The sequence below is a fragment of the Acomys russatus genome, chromosome 9 (assembly GCF_903995435.1).
Source record: "Acomys russatus chromosome 9, mAcoRus1.1, whole genome shotgun sequence".
Classification (NCBI taxonomy): domain Eukaryota; kingdom Metazoa; phylum Chordata; class Mammalia; order Rodentia; family Muridae; genus Acomys; species Acomys russatus.
This window is the reverse complement of record NC_067145.1, coordinates 57548628-57573740: the sequence shown is the minus strand read 5'-3', so window position 1 is coordinate 57573740 and position 25113 is coordinate 57548628. Positions and strand designations below refer to the sequence as shown.

Genomic DNA, 25113 nt, shown 5'->3' with positions numbered 1-25113 from the left:
CTCATAGCAAGAGCCAAGGCAGGTGCAGGTAACAAGAAGAGCAAGCGGCATCCAGAGGAGACCCAGAATCACTTTCTTTTTAGATACTCTCCCCATGAAGGCTGCCAGTCTCAGCTCTCCTGGACACGCTCTGGTCCAGTGTACTCTCTGTGTCAAATGGATGAGAAGCCAGGTAGTCCTTATACACGCCGTCAATCAGCCTGGCTGCGTTGTTTCTGTCAAACCAGCAGTCTACCTGCTCTTGCCCATTGTAAATCTTCCTTTGTTTCCAGATAACTGGAACTTGGCGTCCTTTCACCTTTAGGATAGCCTCAGGTGTCTCTTCTGTCTGAGGAGATGGCTGGTCACTAAGATTCTTGCCGAATACTGCAGGAGCTTCTATAAGTTGGGCATCCTGGTTCAGGAACTGACCTGAGTGGGGCAAAAAAGAGCCACTGATGTTAAGTTGAATGCAGACAACAGCTGCAATCTAAGTTTGGTGGTGTCAGGGGCAGGAGAGTTTTTCCTGGACCACTGGTCCCAGGCTGGACCCTCCCTGGAGGCATTCATTCATCCACTGCCTAGTCTGTGATGGAGCCTGTGACCTGGACTAGGCGGGGAGGAAGCAGAGATGACAGCCTCCTCATCATGGTCTACCTTCTCTGGAAGCTGCCCAGTTAGCTGCTAATGCCGAGACAACAAATGGAGTAGTACAGTCTCCTGCTACGTTAGGAGGACAAGATGGATGTAGAGCCAGGCCTCTCCTCTCCTCTCTTCTCCTCGGTAATAGGTCCTTCTCCATTCCACCCACACTAGTTGTCATGTAGGGGGAGGGGAGGGGAAGCAGTCATCCCGGCTCACGACTGACACTCGGCCTTAGAATTCCCCAGGTCAAGCGAGGGCAATGCTCAGGCCAATGGATGTGCATCTGTGGGATAGAGCTTATGCTTGGCAGCCAGACACAAGAAAACACACCAAGCTCAAGTGCCAGGAAATCCTGCCTTCTAAACTGAGCTGCGATGACTCAGTCTTAATTTTTGGGCAAAGGGCCATGTGAGATTGCACATTGAAGAAGGCCAGCCAGCATGGCTTGCCTGCTGCCTGCAGTGATTCGGATGACTGCCGAGGAAAGGCATCCACCTCCCGTGCACAGGGCTGGGCTGCCCTGGATCTGATTCCTCTTGCAGAAAGGCAAGAAACCAGCCTGATGGATGGCTGCTCCTCACCTCTGTGTTTGAGTTCTCAGAAGTCTAGCGATAAATGGTAGATAAGACCCACTCCTGAAACAAGAAATACAATTCTCGGGGCTGGGGAGATACCTCAGCCAGTCAAGCGCTGGCTTCACAAGAGTGAGGACCTCAGTTTCGTCTCTAGAACTCATTGCAAAGCTGGGGATGATGGCAGACGTCTGTGGTCCCAGAGATGGATAGGTGTGGGGTAAAGACAGGAAATCATCCTGAATATCACGGGCAGTTAGTCTATGTCTGTACAGAAGTTCTACGGCTGATGAGAGGCCCTGCCTCAAAACAAAAAGTGGAAGGCATCTGAGGAAGAATACCCAGGCTTGTCCTCTAATGCCCAAAGGCACATATACCCCACACATATGAGAGATCCTGCATCTACAGCCCCGGAAAATGCTGAGGGAAGGACCACACTCCCACTGTAATGGTCTGTCAAGCTCATGGTATTGGCCACATGGGTTTTCTTTTAGGAAAGCCGGTGCTATCCTCTGGTCCCAGACTGAGCATGGGCAGCCACCTACCTAGCAGTCCATGGCAACTGCTGGACAGGCCTCTGCTGTCGGCAATGTAGAAGCCCAGGTGGTTTCGCTGGAAGGGTGCTGGCTTCTTGTAGAGGTGAATGAGGATGACAAAGGCAATGGTGCCCTGGATGGTGACCGTGACATTGGCATTGGCCGATACCGACACCTCCAGTCCTCGACTCCCCACCACCACGCTCTGGTTGCAGGGGAGGACCAGCCTGTCTCCACCATCCAGGATGACCCTGTTGGGTGTGATCTCAAGGTAAGATCTCTCGGGCCGGTTAATGAGGATGGTGATGGTGCGGAAGTATGTGCGCTGTTTCTTGTGGCCATTCGGAGGTGCTGGGGCCCCAATAAGCTCTCCGTTCACAGTCACACCTCAAAGGCCAAGAAGAAGAAGGGAACTGTTTAGAAAAGCCATGCTTATTTTCTGGCTTACGGCATCTGCTATGGTGTGGCAATGAACTGTTTCTCCAAAAAACACATGTGAAAAGGGCTAAATCCCTCAAGTGGTGGGTCTATTTGAAGAGGCATTGGAAATTCAGCGGTAGGGGCACACTGGAAGATGAACCCTTGGGAGTATCTGTAACAGCCCTACTGTTTCTCTGACTCTCTACTTCCTGTCAACCATGATGTAATCCCCATCTGTCCCATATTTCCACTATCAGGGTTCCTTGCCTCACCATGGGCCCAGAACTGATGGAGCCAAGGATTCTGAACTCTGAAACAAGAACCCAAAATAAATTTTTATCCCTTAAATTTGTTTTTGGTTTATTTTTACATATACATTTATATTACTCCACATATATACAATAAGCTACCTATAGCAAGAATAACCATGACACAATAAGGAATTATATAAATGTTACGTTCTTAGTGTTTTGGCTATTTGTATTTGACAGCTTTGAAGAAAGCATCTTTCCTATCTTGGTGCATCTAAAATTCTGAATGTAAATCAATCTCCATCACATCTTGTCATTATTAACTTAAAACATCTATCTAGACATAAAAACATCTTTACCCCCTAAACAACTAAGCTTCATTTTAAAACTAAGCTACCTGGTCTTCAACTCCATCAGAGACTTGAGAAGGAGTAAACTTGATTAACTAAGTATGCTGGGAATGCAGGATCCTTTAAATTTTTGATGTCACATGTTTTGTCATTTTTTTTTTTTTTTTTTTTTTTTTTACAGAAAGCCATAGATAATATGTAATGAAGTTCCTTCCACCTTTCTTATCTTTGTATCTCCCACCGAGACTATTGTCTGAACTACTCCTATGGGGCCACTTAGCGGTTGCTCATTGATGAGCAAATGCATGAAGTCATGAATGAGTCTCCTTCCATGTTAAAATATACGATTAGCCGGGCGTGGTGGCGCAAGCCTTTAATCCCAGCACTCAGGAGGCAGAGGCAGAGACAGGCAGATGACTGTGAGTTCAAGGCCAGCCTGGTCTACAAAGTGAGTCCAGGACAGCCAGAGCTACACAGAGAAAACCTGTCTTGAAAAACATGTGTGTGTGTGTGTGTGTGTGTGTGTGTGTGTGTGTGTGTGTGTGTGTGTGTGTTTAAAGGAAGGAAGATGTAGGTTTGGGTCAAATATCATAGAAAGTGGTTACTGTCTTTATGTATTTTCGTTCCTGTGTCACTCCAGTGTCTGCTGGTGTGGCTCTGATAGGCACTGTGTCTGCAAGCTGTCGATAATCATATTTTGGAGATTCTTTGATGTCTCTGAGCAGGATTCAAATTTAAAATGGTGTTTTTATTCAAAAGGCCAATCTCTTCTACCTAATGTGTGTTTATTCCTATCAGTTAAGATATTTAATCTAAAGTTCCTTGTCTTATAAAATCTAGGAGTATAAAACCTAAGGGAACTTGTGGGGAGTAGCACAGAAAGAGGCTTGTGTGAAAGCCATCAACTGCCATCGGATGCAGCTCCTTCCCTGTTTACTACATTATAAGCACAACTGCAACTTCCCAGACATTCATAAGACCAGGGCACTGGATCCCAATCCCAGAGGTCAGCTGTGTGCCACTGAACAGTAACAGACGTGGCTCTACGGGAAATACTTGGGGACGAATTTGGGGATGTATACTATATGTTTTGCTTTCAGAAAAAGAGGTAATTTTCACTAATAAAAGGCTGCTACATAATTAATTGTTTTTCTTTGCTCTGGGATAATCTTCAATAAATCTTGGAAGCTTCTTAGATATCCAACAATTAAAGTCTCTTCTAAATATAAAGAAAGGAGACGCCCCAGCCTGTGAAGACGCCCTGTTCTTGGTCCTCAAAGCTCTGACACTGCACACTGACTTCACTGTTGTGAACACAGAAACCACAAAAGAGATTTGTGCTATTACTTTCTGTTGCTATGACAAAATGCCTGACATAAACTAGAGAAGAAAGGTTTATTTTGGCTCATGGCTTCAGAGGGATTTCAGCTCATCATGGTAAAGAAGGCATGTGAGGCAGCTCTCTCCATGGTGGTTGGAATATGTGGCAGAGAGCTTTAATGGGGGGCCAGGAGGCAGATCGCATAACACATGGGAGCCAGGTAAAATATATGTGCCCCTCTTAAAGGACCCAATCACAGTGGCTCACTTCCTTCTAGTAAGCCCTATCTCCTAAGAGTTCTATAGCTTCCCAAACAGTGCCATCGTGTGAAGACAAAGCATTCAAAACCTGCACTGGGAAGGATGTTACACATGCAAACCTAATCAAGCTCTTAAGAAGGCGCACCTCCAGGAAGGGATACGGTTAGCTCGGTGGCTCAACGCCAGCTGCTTTTCAAATTAAAAGCATTAGAGTTTAACTCTGAGGTTACAAAGGTCTGTATGACACAATCTAGATTCACCTGATGAGAGTCTCAAGCACAGATTGTCTACATAGGGTTGGCTTTGGGGCATGACTGCAGGATGTTGTCTGAATTAAGTTGGTTGATATGGGAGACTCAGGCTGCTGTGGGCAGCACCATTCCCTAGGCAGGGGTCCTGAACTGTATGAGAGTGGAGAGATTTCTTTCTGGTTTTGACTGTGAATGTGATGTGACCAGCTTCTTCCCATTTCTGCCACTTTTACTCCCTCACAGTCATGGGCTATAACCTGGAATTATGAGATAATCCCCAAGTTGCTTTGGTCAAGTTATTTTAGCACAGCAACTGAAATGAAGTGAAGGCAGCCTGCAAGAGAATAATCTGATAAGGAAGATCAGGGATTAAACTTCAAGTAATCACATCACAGATGCTACCTTCGGGGGTTGTCTGTGACTTGTCCTGCCAAACACTTACTGCTTAGTACCTAGAACTATTAGAAGGTGCCTGTCAAAGCAGGTCCTCACAGTGCTGGGCGGTGTGGCTGTCCATGTGGTTGTCCTCAAGCAATGCTACCTGCACTGAACTCAAAAAGCATTTTCTGTGCTAATGTCTTTTACTCTGTCCTTCTATAGACCCAAGGTAGGGGCAAATCCCCTTTCACATGTATTCTTGGGCTGTGTGTTTAATATCTAGAAACATAAGGACTATGACCTCCCTACTACCACAGCTTCTGAGTGGAAAGACACGATGGCAATAAGATGTGATAAATTTCTACAGCATTTGAGTGTTTCTATGAATGATTCAGTAGAATCTACTATGTAATAGGCTGTGAGAAAAGCAGAGAATTACTACATCTGTTTTACAGAAGAGACACTACAGGTGCTATGGTGCATGTTCAAGGCTACACTGGGAGTATAAAGTCAGGGTGTTGACGAGTGCCTGCTGAGCATCTAGGATGTCCTCGCCTATCACTGGCCATTCATCTTGAGCACGGAGGATGAAATGCCCATCCCTTTGCCAAGGTACCACAAGGGAAGGAAGAACTTACCAGAGTCCCGGTGATCGGAGACAAGCCGCAGGATGTCCCCAGGCTCTCCATCAATGTTAAAACAGACGGTGAGCTTGCTTAGGGGGAAATCCACAACAAAATGAGGGTCTCCATCCACTACCAGGAGCAAGAGAAAGAAAAAAAAATGTTCAGTGGCTAAGTACTACTTTATGTTATCAGATGGATCACTTGTTTAACCACACTCATAATGCAGAAAAAATGGTGTCCTCAGTTCTAAATACGGAAAAGGTACAGAAGGGTAATAGTGGCCCAAAGCTATCAAGTTAGTGCACAGTGAGGGCACACTGGCTCTGCTCTCCTGAACTCAGATGTAATGGTGTTTCCACCATACTTCAGACAACGAAGCTTTGAGAGGAAGGAGGATAGGAAAAGAGAAGGGAGATTTTCTACGAATTTTCAGTGACTACTGAGTTTGGCTTCCCATGTGGACGCTTATAAAATTTTCTTTTCCCCTAACTGTCTAGCTAAGGAATGAAGACCCAGAGCTAGAGAGATGGCTCAGTGGCAGTGGCTAGAGCACTGACTTTTTTTTTTTTTTCCAGAGGACCCAGCTTCAGTTTCCAGTACGCCCATGGAGGCTCACGATCATCCATAACTCCTGTTCCAAGGAATCAGACACCCTCCTCTGGTCTCTTTGGGCACTGCACACAAGCAGTACACAGACATGCATGCAGGCAAGACACACAAGCTCATAAAATAAAAATAAGTAAATCTTTAGAAAATTAAAAGAATGAAGATCCTTTCTTGTCTATGCCAAGAGTCCCATGGACAATGCTCTTTCTCCAACGTAGTCTGGCGTGTCCAGCCCTCACCCTGAGCACAGCTATGACTCGGCCCAACACAAAAAACTTAAACTTACTTAAATCATTATGGAATTTTTTTTGAGTGAGTGTATGTATGTATATGTGTGGGGGTGTGTAGTCTCACATATGGCACAAGTGTTTGTGCCCGGGCACATATGAAGAGGTCAAAAAAAGGCATGAGCTATCCGGCCAGCTCCATCAACCGCTGCCTTACTAAGTCTAGAGCTGGGCCACCAGCCAGCAATCCCACGGCAGATTACAGGCATGCGTGGGGCATGTTGTCGCTGCTCAGATTCAAACTCACGCTTGTGCAACAAGTGCTCTTACCCACTAAGCCACCACCCCACCCCCACCTCATTATGGGATTTGTTTTCCTTTTTGTAACCCACCTGTAGGTTCTAGAATGTAAATTTCATAGATTACAACATCATGACACAATGGCAAGAGGATGGACACAGTGTGAGCTGCCTGTAGTCCTCGGTGTTAACTGCAACTCAAGTTCAGGCAATGACAGGAAGAGCATAGAAGTCACTAGAAAGCCAAGCGGCACTGTCAGTGATGGTGGTGGAAGTCTCCTTTCTGGGTCACACAGATGAGACTCTGGGTCTCTTCTTTCCTCTTCTACCTCTGCTAAGAGAAGCAGTGCCGCTTCTTCCTCAGCAGACCTGACCCCTCCCCGAGTCAATGTCAATACTCATCATCTTCCCTTACTCCATGGGAGAGTCTCTCTCTTCCTGACTTATACATAAAACAATGTGACCACTGGGAATACCTCACTGCTTTGTATGAATATGTCGATTTGTGTGTGTGTGTGTGTGTGTGTGTGTGTGTGTGTGTGTGTAGGAGTTCAGCCTTCAAGTTGCAAGGAAACCCAAGCCTCCCCTGTGACTGTCCTCAGTACTAGCCCTCAGTAAAGACCTTGAGTGAATTCAGCAGCTCTCGTTATGAAGTGCCTAAAGCGCTGTGCGAAAGGCAACAAAAGTAAATACAAGGAGAGATGGCTCAATCAGTAAAGGCAGTTGCCTCCCAAGTTCAATTCCTAACGAGTATGGCCAGGTGTGACAGCTTTGTCATCTTGGTGACCATGAGACAACTGGATGCCTGTAAGCTTGGTGTCGGCCGCTCTCTCCTACTTGGTGAAGTTTCACACCAAGGAGAGGTCCTGTCACGTGTAAAAGGCGAAAGGTACCAGAGAAATGAGACTGGAGGCAATGCGCACCCACCCACATACAAACTAAACAATGTTGGGGGAAGGTTGCAGGGGTGGGGAGGATTGTGGCGGGGGAGTAGGGTGGGGGTGGGAAGGTTTGTGTGTGGTGGGTTGGGGAGGAGATACAAGGCATCTGTCTTGATATGGAAACAGTGCCCATCTTTGGCATCAGTGTGTATGGTTACAGCATGCCTGACCTTTGTCTGAAGCTTATGCTGCACTGAAAACATGATCTCCACCCAAATCCCCATACAAGGGAGGTTATTCACTCATTTCGAGTGTGTGGAGGAGCCCAGCAGTCATCAGCACAGGCAGAGGCCAAGAGAAAGATCTGCTCACATTCCACAGTGCAGATGCACATAGAAAGTGCATTCTCTCTGTGGGACTCTGCGCTTGTAGCCCCACAGCTAATCACCGGATGTCCCTGGCTATGTGAACACGCACATCTGGCTTCTCAACAGAAAGGCAAGAACACAAACTCACAATGGAAAAGGTGGACATTGGGAGAATAAAGCACAGACTTTCTTCTGCCGAATTCTAGGTATATTACACTCTTATGAGACACTGCCAAAAGGAAAGCTTACTACGTCTTTGTTTTGTGCTTCCTTCCAAAGCCAAGGACTCAAAACCAACAAAAAACCAAAAAAAAAAAAAAAAAAGAAAGAAAGAAAAAGAGGAAAAATCCTGCCTCTACAGCCAGACATCTTTATTCTTGTAACACCATGTTTACCTCTGGAATAGCAGAGGCTGAGTGCACACTCCGGCTCGCCCAAACCCAGAAGGGCCAGCGCTCTCTGCCTCCTCTGCTGGCCCCTCCTACCATGCCTTCTCCTTGGTTTATAAAACAACTTGTGGTGTGTGATCTGGTTCATGTGCCTGCTGCTGCTGAATTACGCAGGTCCTGGGGACACGATCCATGCGCTCTTGCTCTCACCGGCTTCAGAGGACTTGCAGAATTCCCTCCCTTCAAATACACACTGAACTTACCTGATGTTTTTGAGATTTTAATTCTTGGGTTATACGGCTTCTTGAGAGCAGGTTCTGAAAGGGACACAGAAAAGCAGAGTTGTCATTTGTTGAAAATGTGTGGAGGGACACAGGCAGTGGCAGGTGGAAATGAGAAACATACAACAGCTTTCAGAAATATTTGTAATAACTAAGAATCCAAAACCCAAAGACCACAATTTCCAGGCAAGCCCGGGCTATATAGTGAAACCCTGTATCAATTAATAAAACAAAACCAAAAGTAGGAATTAAAAAGATCCTCCAAACATGACCTACAGCCAGCGAGATGACTTGGCAGGTAAAGCCACTCGCCTTGCCACCAAGCGGACAGGTTCCATCCCTGAGACCCACATGGCAGAAGGAAAAACAACTCCTCTTGTTGTCCTCTGACCTCTACTTGTGTTCCACGAAACTGCCTTGTCCCACCCTTCCCCACCCACACAGGAGCACACTCACACAATGAGTAAACTAAATGTGATAACATTTTAAAATAAATAACTAAATGAGAATGGAATCTCGCTAACTTTGCCAGCAGATGCTCCATCTGTCTGAGTTGGAAAGCCGCTTGTTTGTGCCGGAGGGCCTGAAATCCTCTGCGCATTTCCAGGACTCCACACCCCATGGGAGAGGCATCTAATATTCATAGAACACTCGGCCTAGGCCAAAGGACGCTGGCTGCATAGTTAGTGCTGGCAATGGTCCCCACTTATAGGCAAGTGACTGTACTCTCGGGGATGACTGTAAGTCTGTCCTGGACTTCATAACTGCTCGGGAGGGTCCCTGGATCCAAACTTTGTTCTCTCTCTGTCTTTGTGAGTGCATGCCACAGTTTAATGTGAGAAATAAATCACCCAGCATTTGTGGGATTTTGGGAGGGCCTGGTTAAGTTCAGTCTCCTCTCTAGGAGATGGAAATTTGGCAAGAACAATAAAAAAATGTTACACATTAAAGACCAGACCACTTTCCACGTGTTGGTGGTATAAAGGATGCAGCCCTTTGCTTTGCTTAAAACGTTTCTCCTGTCACTAAGCATTCTGTCAACTGGCATCAAAATGGCTGGTGTGTAAATCATGAATTTTCATGAGTCCACACATTTTTGAAAAAATATATATGTAGTATTTGTTTCACTTCTGTTGAGACAGGACCTTACTACACAGTCCGGGCTGAGCTCTAACGCAGTTTCCGTCTCAGCCAGGTCAGTTGACTTGACTCGCCCACATTTCTCAGCCTCCTGCCAATTCTTCCCATTGCTCTTGTGACCTACAATTTAGATCAAGCATAGCTGCTTGAGATTGCATCTAGTCCCTGTCTCGAAAAACAAAAAATAAAAAATAAAAAATTTAAAAAAAAAGAGAGATTGCATCTGGTGACTGTGCACTTCACGTAGGGTCCTTGCGTGTGACACTCACAAACAATAGGAGAAAATAAAACAGACCTCTGCTGAGGTTCCCTTGGCCTTAAAAGGAATAAGCACTGGCAATGCAGCCCCCGCCCCTGAGGTTGGGCTACCTGGCTGCACGCCCGCTCCTCGCAGGCTCTGCACCACAGTCTCCGGTCCTGTGGCTGCCGACATGCCGTGGGTGTCCCCCAGGCGGTCTGTGTGGAGCCGTGGCTTCTTCAGCTTCATGGAGGTGAAGGGGATGAGGAAGTGGTAGTTCAAGGCTAAAGCCTGGGCCTTCTGCCTCAGCTGCTCCTTCTCCTGTTCACTGTTGCTCTGCAGCCAGGCGCTCAGCAGCTCCTTCACGGTGAGGTAGCTCCAAAGACGCTCGATGTGGTTGGGACCCTCCCCGCCATCGCGGGCGGAGTCAGGGGTGACTGTGACGTCATTCCCCAGCTTCTGGGACCCCACAGGGATGTCTTTTTTCAGGATGACAAATTTCTTACTGTTGCTGGCAGTGACCTCGACATGCAGCTGATCAAACTTCCCGTCTGCCATCTTCCCGGCGATGACGATCTCAGAGCCATTGAAGTAGTTGGGGAACAGGGTTTTGGTGGCGTGCTCTACTATGTTAGGAGGGTAATCTATGCGGATGTCAGAAAGAAGCGGTGTCCGGATTTCATCGTAGAACCTGCAGAGGTAGGACAGAGAGAATCAAGCCCTGGCTGAGGTGTAAGTGGTCCGCCCTGAAGGAAATCCGATTCTCAGAGGGTTTGGGTCTGACTGTGCGGTTGGTCTCCTCCCCGCTCTGCACTCGCGGCTCGGTATTTGAACAGCAGATGGTACAGTGGTGACTTGAGTCCCTCTAACAAGCTCACACAGCTTTAGGTCTGCAGAGGAAGGAAGACAGCAGCCTCCTTAGAATGGATCAAAATCTCCCACTGCCCAGTCAACCTTTGGTTTCGTGAAATAGTCTTCCCGCGATACGATGTCAGAAATCCTCAAAAAGCACACGATAAATTTCCTCTCTACACACACCTAAGTTTCTCAAAGGTCTATTTTGTACGATATGAAGGCACTTGAGCCAGCACATTAAACTTCAGAAATCTCATCTTGACTTTAAGGTAGCGCTTTTGGGTGGTGTAGCATTTGTTTCCATCAGCGTTTCTGGTGGACCTGTTATGCGGCTGCTTCTGGCTAAGCAATGATGCTATTAACACTTCCTTTTCAAAGCTCTAGAGAACTGGGGGAGGGGGGGCTGTCTCCACTTCTTTGCCTTAGGATATGTGGCTCCATTCCTTCCAACGTCATCATTAGGACTGGGATGTTAACAGTATCCCTTTTATAGCCACAAAAACCATGCCTCCCTAAGTTTATTCTTCCCTTTTTATTTATTTATTTTGTTGTTGTTTTGTTTTTTGGTTTTTCGAGACAGGTTTCTCTGTGTAGCCTTGGCTGTCCTGGACTTGCATTGTAAGACTAGGCTGGACTTGAACTCACAGTGATCCACCAGCCTCTGCCTCCCGAGTGCTGGGATTAAAGGAATGTGCCACCACGCCCAGCTTCTATTTTCTCCTTTTTAAATGATTGTTTTCTAACTAGGCATATGTCCATCTACCTAGGCTGTGGCCACGAGGTCATGCTTTCACGCATGCTTTACAACTAGGGGTCACAGGCACATCTTCCAAGACGCTTGCTTACAGTAAAACAGCCTGTGTTCACCTTTGTTTCTTTTGTCTTGTTGGGTCTGGAAATCAGAAATGACAGTGACTTGAATTCAACATTGCAAATAAGAACAGAGCCTAAGAAAGTAGGGCACAGAGCAGTTAAGTGGAATCAACCTGGGTTCTTGACTATATGGAGCAGGGGCTAACCTGTCTCAAGTACTAAAGGAGACTTAAATAAGCCATTAAGTAAACCTTTACAGCTAGAGATGTCCACACAACATCTCAACTTCTACCCTTATCGACCTATCTTCTAGAAATTTGTGAGGATCATAGGAGATGATGAATATATAAAAATGCATGGTTTGCTTTAAGTTCTCTGGAAATGCAAGGTATGGACAGCATTTCCAACAGAATTCCAGTATAGTTGAGAGGTTTCAATGCAATTGCTTTTCTTTGTGGTCTCCTGATAAAACGTCGGTTCTGTTATATGGTGTGGTAGGTTTTCTGTCTTTGAATCTGATTTTGAATATTTTTTTAATAATGTAGGAACTAGATCTACGTGCTCACTTAAATCTTCCATTGGAATCCTAGGAGAAAAATGTCAGCCAGTCCCATAGCAAACACCTGTTTTGATTGCATTTCTTAGAGACTTTCAGTTGGGCCTATCGTTCATAAACTTCTTTGATTGGCTGCTGAAATCTGGATAAAGCAGACTTTTCCTTTGACATAGATGCTGTGTTTGCACCGTACAGACTGAGGAGCTTCCGCTGAACCTAGACACAGTCCTTCTTTCTACCAACAACAAGATCCTACACCATGGTCAGCAACACGGCTTCTGACACAAGATAATTTTATCTTGGAAGACCTAAGTTCTAGACTTCTCCACTACTTCAAAAAAATGTTTTAAGTTTCCATAAGTTTTAATTGGTCATTTCACTTCAAATTATAATACAATCATTTCACCAGTTATTCAAAATGTCCAGGCATCAATTATAACTCTACGTGATCACTAGCATGCAATACTGTGCCAAAACTTAAGTGTTCCCATTAAACTATCATCGTTTATAATCCTCATTTTGCAGAAGAGGAAACTGAAGCACAGACAATCTCCAAAGCCTACCTAAAGTCACACATTAAACTAAGATCTGACTCTTTTCAAAACACATTATGAGCCAGTCATGATGGTACAGCCAAATATTTAAAAATACTGTAGGGGCCCAGGTAGCAGGGTCACAAATTCAAGGCCATCTGAGTGACCTAGCAAGGTCCACATCTCACACTAAAATAACAGAAGGCCTAGCTCACTGCTGAGTGGATCATTTACTTAGTCTACACAACAACCCTGGGCTTAATTACCAAAAGAATAAAAGAAATAATTTAAAATAACCTCAAAAATAAGACACACTGTGACATTCCTCAATGCGATGAGCTGTCTTCATTTCCAGCAGATGTGAGGGTAAGGCCCAAAAAGAGACACTTTCAGCCCTGGACTCTTACCACATCTGCCCCCAGCCCCTGTCCCCACCTCTCCTCATGAGAAGAAAGTCAGCATACCCGATGAGCTGGGCCCCTGCCTTCTCCTCCTCAAGAACACGTCTCGTGAGGCCGCAGTTCTCCAGAGAAAGTTTCTCTAACAGTCTGAAGTCTACGTCATTGCCAATGCCAATGGTAAAGATGCAGATCTGGCCTCCAGCGGCTTCCTTGGTATTGCTGAGAATCTTGAGGGTGCTGGTCTCCCCAAAGGTGGGTTTTCCATCGGTGAGGAAGATGATGAGGGACACACTCCGATCTTCGATGTCATTCTGGGCCACATAGCTGTTGAGCATCCTGATGGCGGTCTGCAGGGCCCCATTGATGTCTGTGCCTGTAGAGTATCAACATGGGACAGTTCGTGGCTTTGTGTTCACCTCCCACCTCTAAATGCACAGTCACAGCTGCAGTTAGTCTTCAGCCATTCAGGGTCAGGGCAGGACTGCCTATGTGGGGTAACTCTGGCCTATCCAGAACTCTGACAAGTGTTTGCTAACTGTATATTAGTGAATTGGAATTATTCTGGGGAGGTACACACACACACATACACACACACACACAAGTGTGCCACACCCTTGTAATACTAGTGTAAGGGAGGCAGACATAGGTAGCTGCCTGGAGCTTTCAGGCCAGACAACCTAGCCTATTTGGTGAGTTTCAGGCCAGAGAGAGATTCTAAAATCAATCAATCAATCAATCAATCAATCAGTCAGTCAGTCAATCAGATGGACAGCATCTGAAGAATGACACCCAAGGCTGTTCCCTGACCTTCACATGCAGTGTGTGTGTGTGTGTGTGTGTGTGTGTGTGTGTGTGTGTGTAGGTGAACACAAGAACTCACTTGTTCGCTAGCCAACCATTTCAGTGCAGCCCAGGTCAGGTTCTGGTTTAGTGAAAGACCCTGTCTCAGAAAATAAGTTAGAGTGACAGAGGAAGCCATCTCATATTGACCTCTGGCTTCCATACATACATGCATACACATGAACAGAACACACACACACACACCTGCCATCTTCCCCTGGAAAGGTGCCTGACATCTGTATCTCTGATTAGCATGGTCAGAAAGTGCCTTGAGCAGATGCTAAGCAACTGTTTTCTTGGTGGGAGAGAATGAATGGCTGAGGGGGCTAGGGCCTGCTACAGTGGACTTTTTGGATTAGCTAAAAATCCTATTCACGTTATGAGCCCCGGCCCCACCATCAGGAGGAAACTGGGTTCTTACTGTAGCATCGGACATCTGTTTCTCTTAATGATTCTTTCTAAAGGCTTGATATAAAACTTGTACACCAAACTCCCTCATTTCAACTCATTGGGTTTTTTAAATTGGCTTGAGATAAAATGTATATGTCAACACATTTTCACATCCTACACACTGTTTTTAGCAAAATGTAGAGTTGTGCTAGTACCATGTTTAAAGGAACCAAATTATATCCCTCATTGCTTTCTGTCCTAAAAATAAATAAATAAAAATTTAAAAAATTTTTAAAGAAGCTGAACATAGCATATGTATATTCCCAGCATCCAGGAATCTGAGGCAGGAGGATTACCGAGAGTTTGAGGCCACCCTTGGCAAGACAAGACTGTCTCAAAAGAGAAAAAACAATAAACCAAAGAAGAAAAATAGATGACCTGTGCTTGCAACAAATGTATCCATATGTCTCACTAAAGTGCACAGGGTCCAGACAGATGTGAAAGGTGCAGCCTAGCATTTCTTTGACTCATTAATTTGCTTTTTAAAAATATCATGTGTAATTTCATTTCACCTCTGTGTATGTGGGCAAGAACAAGTAGCAAGCATCTGTATTGTCTTAAATCCGCACTAACAGTGCCAAATCTCTTCTTCCACTCTAAAGTCATGGAGAGCCAGGGCAAAGATGTAAATTTAGCTTTCATGCTCACACACGTGCACCCGAGGGACTTCAGGGCACAGAAGCAAGGTTATGCTGAGGCAGGGTATCCCTTGAGCATGCACCAGCATTGGGTCCCCTCCACAAGCAGAGTACTACACAGCTGTCCAACCACTGAGCTGAGAGCTCACAGGATGCACCAGTACCAGAGAGGGGATACTCAGTTGGACTAAAATAAAGACCACAACTGAACTTAAGGAGAGTAGCCCCCTTATCTGCTAGCGCCTTTCAACACACTTGGGACGGTATAACTATCTCACTCTGATAGCCAGGCTATTGTCACCTTTTTCTTTTATGGGCGGAGCTTTTATGGGTGGAGCTAGATTCAAATCCAGGATATCAAGCTTCAGAAGCTGCACTCCGACCTTGAAAGCACATTGCATAGAGAATGCAAAGTGCTGTGATGTTTTCCAGGAGAGGGCCGGGCAATGGAGACTCAATGGGGGAAATGGTGGTTAAGAGCTCTACTGTTCGTGAAGAGGTGCTCAGTTTCCAGCACCTGTCTCAGGCAGGTCATAACTGATCCAGGGACTGGTGCCCTCCTCTTGCACATGGGTACTTGGACACATGTGGTATGCATAAATTCATACAGATCCACATACATGCATGAGAGAGGGGGGAGGAGAGGAGAGGGAGAGAGTATAAGGGAGGATGGTAAGGAGAGCAAATATGGATTCTTAGGTGTGGGCTCTAAATGAACATATTACATATCAGCTTTTTTCTAAAGATGCTTATTGCTTCTGTGAGATGCACCGTTCTAATAGTCACTAATACCACTGGCATAAGTTTAACTCAACAGATCATTACTGAGTGTGTACGGTGTGTTAAGAGGCATCCTAGAGTCGGGCGTGGTGGTGTGTGCCTGTAATCCCAGCACTTGGGAGGCAGAGGCAGGCAGATTTCTGTGAGTTCAAGGCCAGCCTGGGACAGCCAAGGCTATACAAAGAAACCCTGTCTTGAAAAACCAAAAAAAAAAAAAAAAAAAAAAGAAGAAGAAGAAAAAAAAAAGAAAGAAAGAAAGAAGGAGGAAAGGAAGCAAGGGAAGAAGAAAGGAAGGAAGGAAGGAAGGAAAGAAGGAAGGAAGGAAGGAGGAAATAGAAATCTTCAGATGAAGGACAGCTGACTTGAGTGTTTTGCAGTGTTTCCAGATAGTAAAAGCAGAATTAACAAACATGGGAACTTCACAAGATAGCGTCTCTGCATTTGAAATCGGGCCAGGTAAGGCCTGATAAGAAGGCTCATCAAATACAGGCAGTTGCTGGGCAAGTCTGACAACTTGGGCTCAGTTTCTGAAGCCCACATAAAGGCTGAAGGAGAAAATCAACTGTACAAAGACGTCCTCTGGCTGCTACATGATCACCATGATACTCGTACGCCCCGCCCCAGTAATAACACATTTCGGGTGTTTTTCTTTTAAAGAAAGGAGCCACATACAGCACAGTGGGCAACAGAGGTGCCTGGTTCACTAGTTTTAGAAGGGTTTACTGTAATCATGTCCCTGTCCCAGCCCTCTGCACATATACTGGGCACTACACTCAAGGTACTGTGCAGTGACTCGGATTCCAGTCCTCTCCTTCCCCTATCCCACATCCACAGCACAGCCCAAGGCACCCGAGACTCATGCCCACTGACCATGCTGCAGATCAGCCAAGACCACAGCTTATTTTATAGGGCAGGTCTGTCTGCCTTTGCTTGAGGACATATGCAATCCTGCATCACGCACTTGGCTTCAATTCTCCATCAAGGGAGAGGTGGCTCAGCAGTTAAGATCACTTCCTGTCCTCCCAAAAGAGCCATCTTCATTTCCCAGGAGTCAGGTGGCTCACAACTGCCGGTGACTCCAACTCCAAGGGATCTGATGCCCTCTTCTGTTTTCCATGGGCACCCTTCCATATGTGGCATCAATTTACAGAAATGCGCACATACAAGTAAATAAAAATAAACCTGAAAAAACATCCCCAACCAAGAACAATTTAACAAAGCCAGGTTCCTTGTTCAGGATCCAAATTGAGAGTGGATTTTCCAACTATGAGTTGACTAACTTACAGTTTAGGGAATGAGAATTTACAAATTTGAAGAAATATAGGCACCCATAAATATTATTGTCTGTCTCTTCCTTTGTTAGTATCAGCTTCAGCTCTCAAAGCCTTGTCTCTGCAGAGAATGAATCTGTGGTCGTGCCGAAGCTGGGCGGAAAGGCCGGCAGGACCCATGCTTACCTCCAGTGGGTGACAGGTGGTACATGTAGACCTTGGCGTTCCTAACGTTGTCAGGAGTCACTGGTAGCAAGTGGTCCTTCCACATTTTAATCCGGTTGGAGAACCCAATCATATTGAAACGATCCTGGGGCCGGAGGTCATTGAGGATTGTGACGAGGGCTTCCCTGGTCTAGGCAAAGACAAAGCCCAAACTGGTCACGTGTGAGCCCATTTGTCCTCTTGTTCCCTGACTTAGAAACTGATTACCAAGATCAGCTTCATGGTTCATACCTAATGTATGTTGTGTAAAGGGCACTGCCCACCTTCTGGAACATGGAATAGCCATGAAGACATGAATAAGTGTTTTACTCAAAACTAGGTCTCATGCTGCTACCAGCCATAGTGTGTCAGCACCTTCACAACCACAATTCTCTTTCAAAACTCTTTCAGTTTGATTTTCTATATGTGTGTACGGGTATACATGTGAACTCACACTTGACATGTCACATGAGTGGATGTCTGAGAACATTTTGTAGAAGTTATCTCCTTCTGCTATATGAGTCCTATGGATTAAACTCAAGATATTAGGTTTGACAGCAAACGTCTTCACTGTCTGAGCCATCTGAGACCCCAAACACCATTCTCTTGGGTTACAATGTTCTTCCACATAGTTTTGTCCATCTTTTGCCCAAGAAGCCAGTCATCATTGTCCAGTACTCAGAAAGGTAAGCTAAGTTTTCACTATGAGAGTTTTCTCATGGCTCCAAGGAGGCCTGTCATTCCTTCCACTCAGCTAACACCCAACTTAACAAACTCCTACCATAAAGCACATTTCAGAGTAATGATGGCTCATTTCATGTTATTTATTTTCCCTTAATGGATGTTAAGTTCTTGGTAGGTGGTTTTCACTCATCATCCTATTGCCCAGTAACATTCTGGATGTGGCAGACATAGATGTAGGGGGTGAATGAATAACTTAATATTTAATAAATTATAAAATTAACAATAATAATAAATCTATCTGTAGTAGTTTGAATGAAAATTGTCCCCAAAGGCTCATAGAGAGTGGCATTATTTGAAAATATTTAGAACTTGTGGCCTTGTTGGAGTAGGTGTGGCCTTGTTGGAGTAGGTGTGGCCTTGTTGGAGTAGGTGTGGTCTTGTTGGAGTAGGTGTGGCCTTGTTGGAGTAGGTGTGGCCTTGTTGGAGTAGGTGTGGCCTTGTTGGAGTAGGTGTGGTCTTGTTGGAGTAGATGTGGTCTTGTTGGAGTAGGTGTGGCCTTGTTGGAGTAGGTGTGGCCTTGTTGGAGTAGGTGTGGTCTTGTTGGAGTAGGTGTGGCCTTGTTGGAGTAGGTGTGGTCTTGTTGGAGTAGGTGTGGCCTTATTGGAGGAAATGTGTTACTGGGGGTAGGTTTGAGGTTTCAGAAGCTCAAGCCAGGCCCAGTGTCTCTCTCTTCCTGCTGCCTATGAATCTGGATATAGGACTCTTACTACTCTCCAGCACCATGTCTGCCTATATGTCATCCTACTCATCACCATGACAATAACAGACTAAACCTCTGAACTGAAAGCCACCCCAATTAAATATTTTCTCATGGTCTTGGGGTCTCTTCATAACAGTAGAACATTGACTAAAACAACATTATTTTTCAAAGATTTTATTACATTTATTTATTTGTGCATGGGAATAAGGTGTGTTTGCTTGTACAATATCATGGGTGGAGGTCAAAGATCAATTTCAAGGGTAGTTCTCTCTTTCCACCATGGGGGTCACAGAGGTCTGGTGGCAAGAGCTTTTATCCACTGACTCAATCATAAGAAGCAAAACACCTTGAGCAAAGCAAAAAAAAAGGAGTACAAGTGAATCTGGGCATGACAACTGGATAAAAGTGACTATTTAAATCTGACATGTCTTGCACTAAAAAAAAATCCATAAGAACATGAAGAAAAAAAAAATCTAAGCCTAGACAAGAGATTTCATGACTATCCAGAGAGACACTGTGACAAATGTTGTCATGTCTCATAAGCATTGTTATGTTCCTTACATTCCCACCATTTTCTCATTCCGGGGGCCTGGAAAAGCAACAGGGTCTAAAGATGCTGCTAGAAGTGTGAGAAGATAATGATGGTGATGATGCTGGTGATATTAACATCTAGTACTCCTGCTCATTAGATACCATGCTAAGCCAAGAACAAGATGGCTATGCTCAGCATGCGCGGCGTCTGAATACTTGGAGCTCAGTGTCTGCAGAGCAAACAAGTGGCTGGGAGCCTATCTTCCAAAAACTGCTAGCTTCCCTGTCTCTCTGATGGGAGGATGGATCCTGGGTGCTATGGACATGGCCCTGGCCTCTGGCCACCTGGCACCATCTTCCTACCCAAGGTCAGTTCCAGAGATGCACAGTTCCAAGCTCTAGACACGAGATCCATGGTTCTACCTCTCTCTCTGAGGAGACCTGCCAGACAACAGGATAACACAGCTCCAAGATGGTGGGCACCCAGCTTGCACGGTGACTGTTGAGCAAGCAAGTGACAGTGCTGCTGATCTGAAATGCCAGCATCTTGTGCTTTCCCCACAGAGAGGAGGGATCCCTGTTACCAGGTATTCACAGTTCCAACTTCCAGCTCATGGCTCTACTGGCCTTCCTGAGTATACCTGTTGGACCTCAGGACCATACAGGTTAGACATCCCCACCCAAACCCTCTGCTTGTAGGTCCCACTGGGACACACCCATCAGAGAAAAGCTGTGAGCTATGCGCTAAGATCCAGCCTCCAGCCTCCAGCCTCCAGCCTCCAGCCTCCAGCCCACGGCCCTATCCACTACCCCGAGAAGGGTTGTTGGACCCAAGGCACATCCAGCCTCTGTCCCAGGGCACCTCCTGCATGCCAGAGAAATCCAGCTGATACCAGGAACAACCAGCCAACACCAGGGACAACCAGATGGGTAAAGGCCACTGTAAGAACACAAGCAACAAGAACCAGGGCACTGTGACATCACCAGAGCCCACGTATCCTACTACAACAAGCACTGGATATTATAACACAGCTGAAACAAGAAAATGGCTTTAAATCTCAGTTTATGAAGATGATAGAGGCCCTTAAAGAGGAAAAAATAAATCCATTAAAGAAATACAGGCAAATACAATCAGACAGGTAAAGGGAATGAATAAAATGGTTCAAGACCTGAAAATGGAAATAGAAACAATAAAAAAATTTTTAAAACACAAACTGAGGAAATCCTGGAGAGGAAACTCTAGGGAAAGAAACAGGAACTACAGAGGTAAGCATCACCAACAGAAAACAAGAGGTGAAGGAGAGGGTCTCAGGTGTAGAAGATACAATTGAAGAGATCGGTACGTCTGTCAAAGAAAGTATTAAATCTAAAAAATTCCTGACACAAAACATGCAAGAAATCAAGGACACAATGAAAAGACAAAGCCTAAAAATATTCTTAGAAAATTCTAATAATTCTAAGAATATTCTTAGAAAATATTTACAACAAAATCATACAAGAAAATTTCCCCAACCTAAAGAGATGTCTTTAAACATACAAGAGGCATACAGAACACAAACAGATTAGAACAGAAAAGAAATTCCCCCCACCTCATAATAATCAAAACACTAAATGTATAGAACAAAGAAAATTCATTAAAAGCTGCAATGGAAAAAGGCCAAGTAACATATAAAGGCAGACCTATCAGAATCACATCTGACTTCTCAACAGAGACTCTACAAGACAGAAAGGCCTGGGCAGATGTCCTTCAGACCCTAAGAGACTCAGAGGTCATCCCAGAGTACTATACCCAGCAACATTTTCAGTCACCATAGGTGGAAAAAAACAAGATATTCCATGACAAAACGAAATTTAAACAATATCCAAGCACAAGCCTAGTCCTATAGAAGGTAATAGAAGAAAAACTCCAACTGAAGGAGGTTAACTATACCCAAGAAAACACAGGTATAACTGGATATAAATAACTTCACTGCAGCAAAACGAAAAGAAGACTTGCACACACACATGTGCACACACACACACACCAACAACAACAACAACAACAACAACAACACAAACAACAACAACATCATCGAAATAAAAGGAATTGACGATCATTGGTAATTAATATTTTTCAACATCAACAGACTAAATTACCAAATAAAAAGATATAGGCTAATAGAATGGATATATAAACACACCTCAGCAACAAAGATAAATTTTACCTCAGAGTAAAGGGATAGAAAAAAGTTTTCCAAGCAAATGTACAGGAAACAAGCTGGAATAGCCATCCTAATATCTAATAAAACAAGATTTTAAATCAAAATTAACCAAAAGAAATGAAAAAAGACACTTCATTCTCATCAAAACAAAATTCCACCAATATGACATCTCAATTCTGAACATCTGCATGCACATTTGTAAAAATAAACATTACTAAAGCTAAATCACACATCAATTCTCACACACTAGTAATGAGAGACTTCAAAACCCCACTCTCATCAGTGGACAGGTCATTGAGATAGAAACTTAACAGAGAAATAATGAAATTAACTTATGCCATAAATCAAGTGAACCTAACAGATATCTGCAGAAGCTTTCACCTAAACACAAATATACCTTCTTCTCAGAACCACACTGAATCTTCTCCAAAACTGACCATGTAGCCAGTCACAAAACAAGCCTCAACCAATACAAGAAAATTAGAATAACCTCTTGTGTTTTTCAGATCACCATGGAACAAAGAAGGACTTAAACAACAGCATAAATAACAAAAAGCCTACACACTAATGGAAACTGAACTATCAGTTTCAGGACTCAATGACCACTGGGTCAGGGAAGAAACAAAGAAATTAAAGACTTCCAAACATTCAATGAAAATGAAGACATAACATATACAAACTTATGAGAAACAATGAAAGCAGTGCTAAGAGAAAAGTTCATAGTACTAAGTTCTTTCATAAAAATAAAATTAGCAACTTAATAGCACACCTGAAAGCTCTAGAAATAAAAAAAGAAGACATAAACACACCCAAGAGGAGTAAATGTCAGTAAATAATCAAACGGGGTTGAAATCCCAATAAAATAGGGGGAAAAAAAAGAGAACAAAACAAAGACTCAAGGAAACCAATAGCTGGTTCTTTGAGAAAATCAACACGATTAAAAAAAAAAAAAAAAAAAAAAACTAACTAAAAGACCAAGAGACAGTTTCCAAATCAACAAACTCAGAAATGAAGAGACATAACAATAGACACTGAGAAAATCCAAAGAATCACTAGGTCTTACTTTTAAAACCTGTACTTCATAAAATTGGAAAACATAAATGAAATGGACACTTTTCTTGATAGACTCCACTTACTAAAGTTAAATCAAGATCAAGTAAACAAGTTAAATAGTCCTATAATCCCTAAGGAAATAGAATCAGTCATTAAAAGTCTCCCAACCGAAAAAAAAAACCAAAACTAAAACAAACAATGATCAAAACAACAACAACAAGAAAAAACCTAGACCATATGGTTTTAGTGCAGAACTCTACCAGATTTTCAAAGAAAAGCTAATACCAATCCTGCTCAAACTTTTCCACAAAATAGAAAGAGAAGGAACATTGCCAAACTCATTCTATATTTTATGAGGCCACAGTCTCCCTGACAGCTAAACCATACAAAGACTCAACAAAGAAAAAGTATTTCAGACCAGTCTCATTTATGAACATTGACACAAAAATACACAATAAAATACTTGCAAACTGAATCCAAGAACATTAAAAATATCATCTATCATGATCAAGGAGGCTTCATCCAAGAGATGCAGGGATGGTCCAACATAAGAAAACCCATCAATGTAATCCATCATATAAACAAACTGAAAGAAAGAACCCACATGGTCATCTCATTAGATGACAGTAAAAGCATTCGACAAAATCCAACACCCCTTCACATTAAAAGTCTTGCAAAGGTCAGGGATACAAGGCACATACCAAAACACAATAAACGTAATATATAGCAAACCGATAGCCAATATCAATAACTGGAGAGAAATGTAAAACAATTCCACTCAAATCAGGGAGAAGACAAGGCTGCACACTCTCTGCATATCTCTTCAATATAGTACTTGAAGTCCTAGCTAGAGCAACAAGACAGCAAAAGGAGGTCAAAGGGATACAAATTGGAAAAGAAGAAGTCAAAGTATCACTATTCACAGATGATATGATAGTATACATGGAACCACAAAATTCTACCACAGAACTCCTACAGCTGATGAACACCCTTAGCAAAGTGGCTGAATACAAAATTAACTTTAAAAAAATCAATAGCCCTCCTGTATGCAAACAACAAACAGGCTGTGAAAGAAATTAGGAAAACAATACCCTTCACAATCGCTACAAATAATACAAAACATCTTGGTGTAACTCTTACAAAGCAAGTGAAAGACCTGTATGACAAGAACTTCAAGTATCTGAAGAAAGATATTGAAGAAGATTTCAAAAAATGAAAAGCTTTCTTATGCTCATGGATAAGTAGGATTAACATAGTAAAATTTGCCATCTTACCAAAAGCAAGCTACAAATTCATTGAAATTCCCATTAAAATTCCAACACAAGTCTTTATAACCCTTGAAAGAACATATCTCAACTTCATATGGAGAAACGTAAAGCCCAGAATAGCTAAAACAATCCTGTACAAAAAAAAAGAAAAAAAAAAAAAAAAAAAAAAAAAAAAAAAAAAAAAAAGAAAGAAAGAAAGAAAGAAAGAAAAGAAAAGAAAGAAAGAAAGAAAAAGTGACAGTAATAAAAACTGCATGGTACTGGCATATAAACAGACTAGTTGATCAATGGAATCTAATTGAAGACCCAGAAATAAACCCACACACCTACAGACACTAGATTTTTCACAAGAAGCCAAAACCATACAATGGGGGTGGGGCATCAACAAATGGTACTGGTCTGGCTGGATGTCTATGTACATGTAGAAAAATGCAAATAGATCCATATTTATCATCATGCACAAAACCCAAGTCCAAGGGGATCAAAGACCTCAACATAAAACCAGATATACTAAGTTTATTAGAAGAAAATTGGGGATCAAGCTTGAACTCATTGGCACAGAAGAAAACTTCCTGAATGGAACACCAATAGCTCAGGCTCTAAGATCAACAATTAATAAATGGTACCTCATGAAACTGAATTGCTTCTATAAGGCAAAGGACATTCTCAACAGAACAAAACAACAGCCCACAGGCTGGGAAAAGATCTTCACCAACCCTACATCTGACAAAGGGATGTATATATCCAAAATATATAAGAAACTCAATAAATTAAACACCACCAAACTAACTAACCCAATTAAGAAATGGGACTCTAAATTAAACAGAGAATTGTTACCTGAGGAATCTCTAATGGTTGAGAATTATATCATTAACCATCAGGGAAAAGCAAATCAAAATGACTCTGAGATTACAGTAACACTCATCAGAATGGCTCAGATCAAAAAACTAAAGTGACAGCACATGCTGGCAAGGATGTGAAAAAAGGACACTACACCATTGCTGGTGGGAGTGCAAACTTATACAATCACTTTGGAAACCAATCTGGTGCTTTCTCAGAAAATTGGGAGTAGCCTACCTCAAGTCCCAGCTATATCACTCCTGGGCATACACCCAAAAGCTGTTCCACCATACAACAAGGACACTTGCTCAACTATGTTCAGAGCAGCTTGATTTGTAATAGCCAGAATCTGGAAACAACCTAGATGTCTCTCAACTGAAGAATGCATAGAGAAACTATGGTACATTTACAGAATGG

The 25113-nt window shown here is 43.5% G+C and overlaps 1 protein-coding gene across 1 annotated transcript in view; it reads right to left on the bottom strand.

Moving 5' to 3' along the window:
- Positions 1-79: 79 nt before the first annotated feature.
- Itih5 (inter-alpha-trypsin inhibitor heavy chain 5) overlaps positions 80-25113 on the bottom strand; it is an 87309-nt gene continuing 62275 nt past the window's right edge. The window contains exons 8-14 of the mRNA XM_051151394.1: positions 17342-17510; positions 13240-13549; positions 10150-10709; positions 8623-8676; positions 5602-5718; positions 1742-2119; positions 80-411 (exon numbers count right to left, since the gene is read on the bottom strand). Coding sequence (XP_051007351.1) covers positions 80-411; positions 1742-2119; positions 5602-5718; positions 8623-8676; positions 10150-10709; positions 13240-13549; positions 17342-17510 — 1920 coding nt within the window. The remainder of the gene's footprint in view (positions 412-1741; positions 2120-5601; positions 5719-8622; positions 8677-10149; positions 10710-13239; positions 13550-17341; positions 17511-25113) is intronic.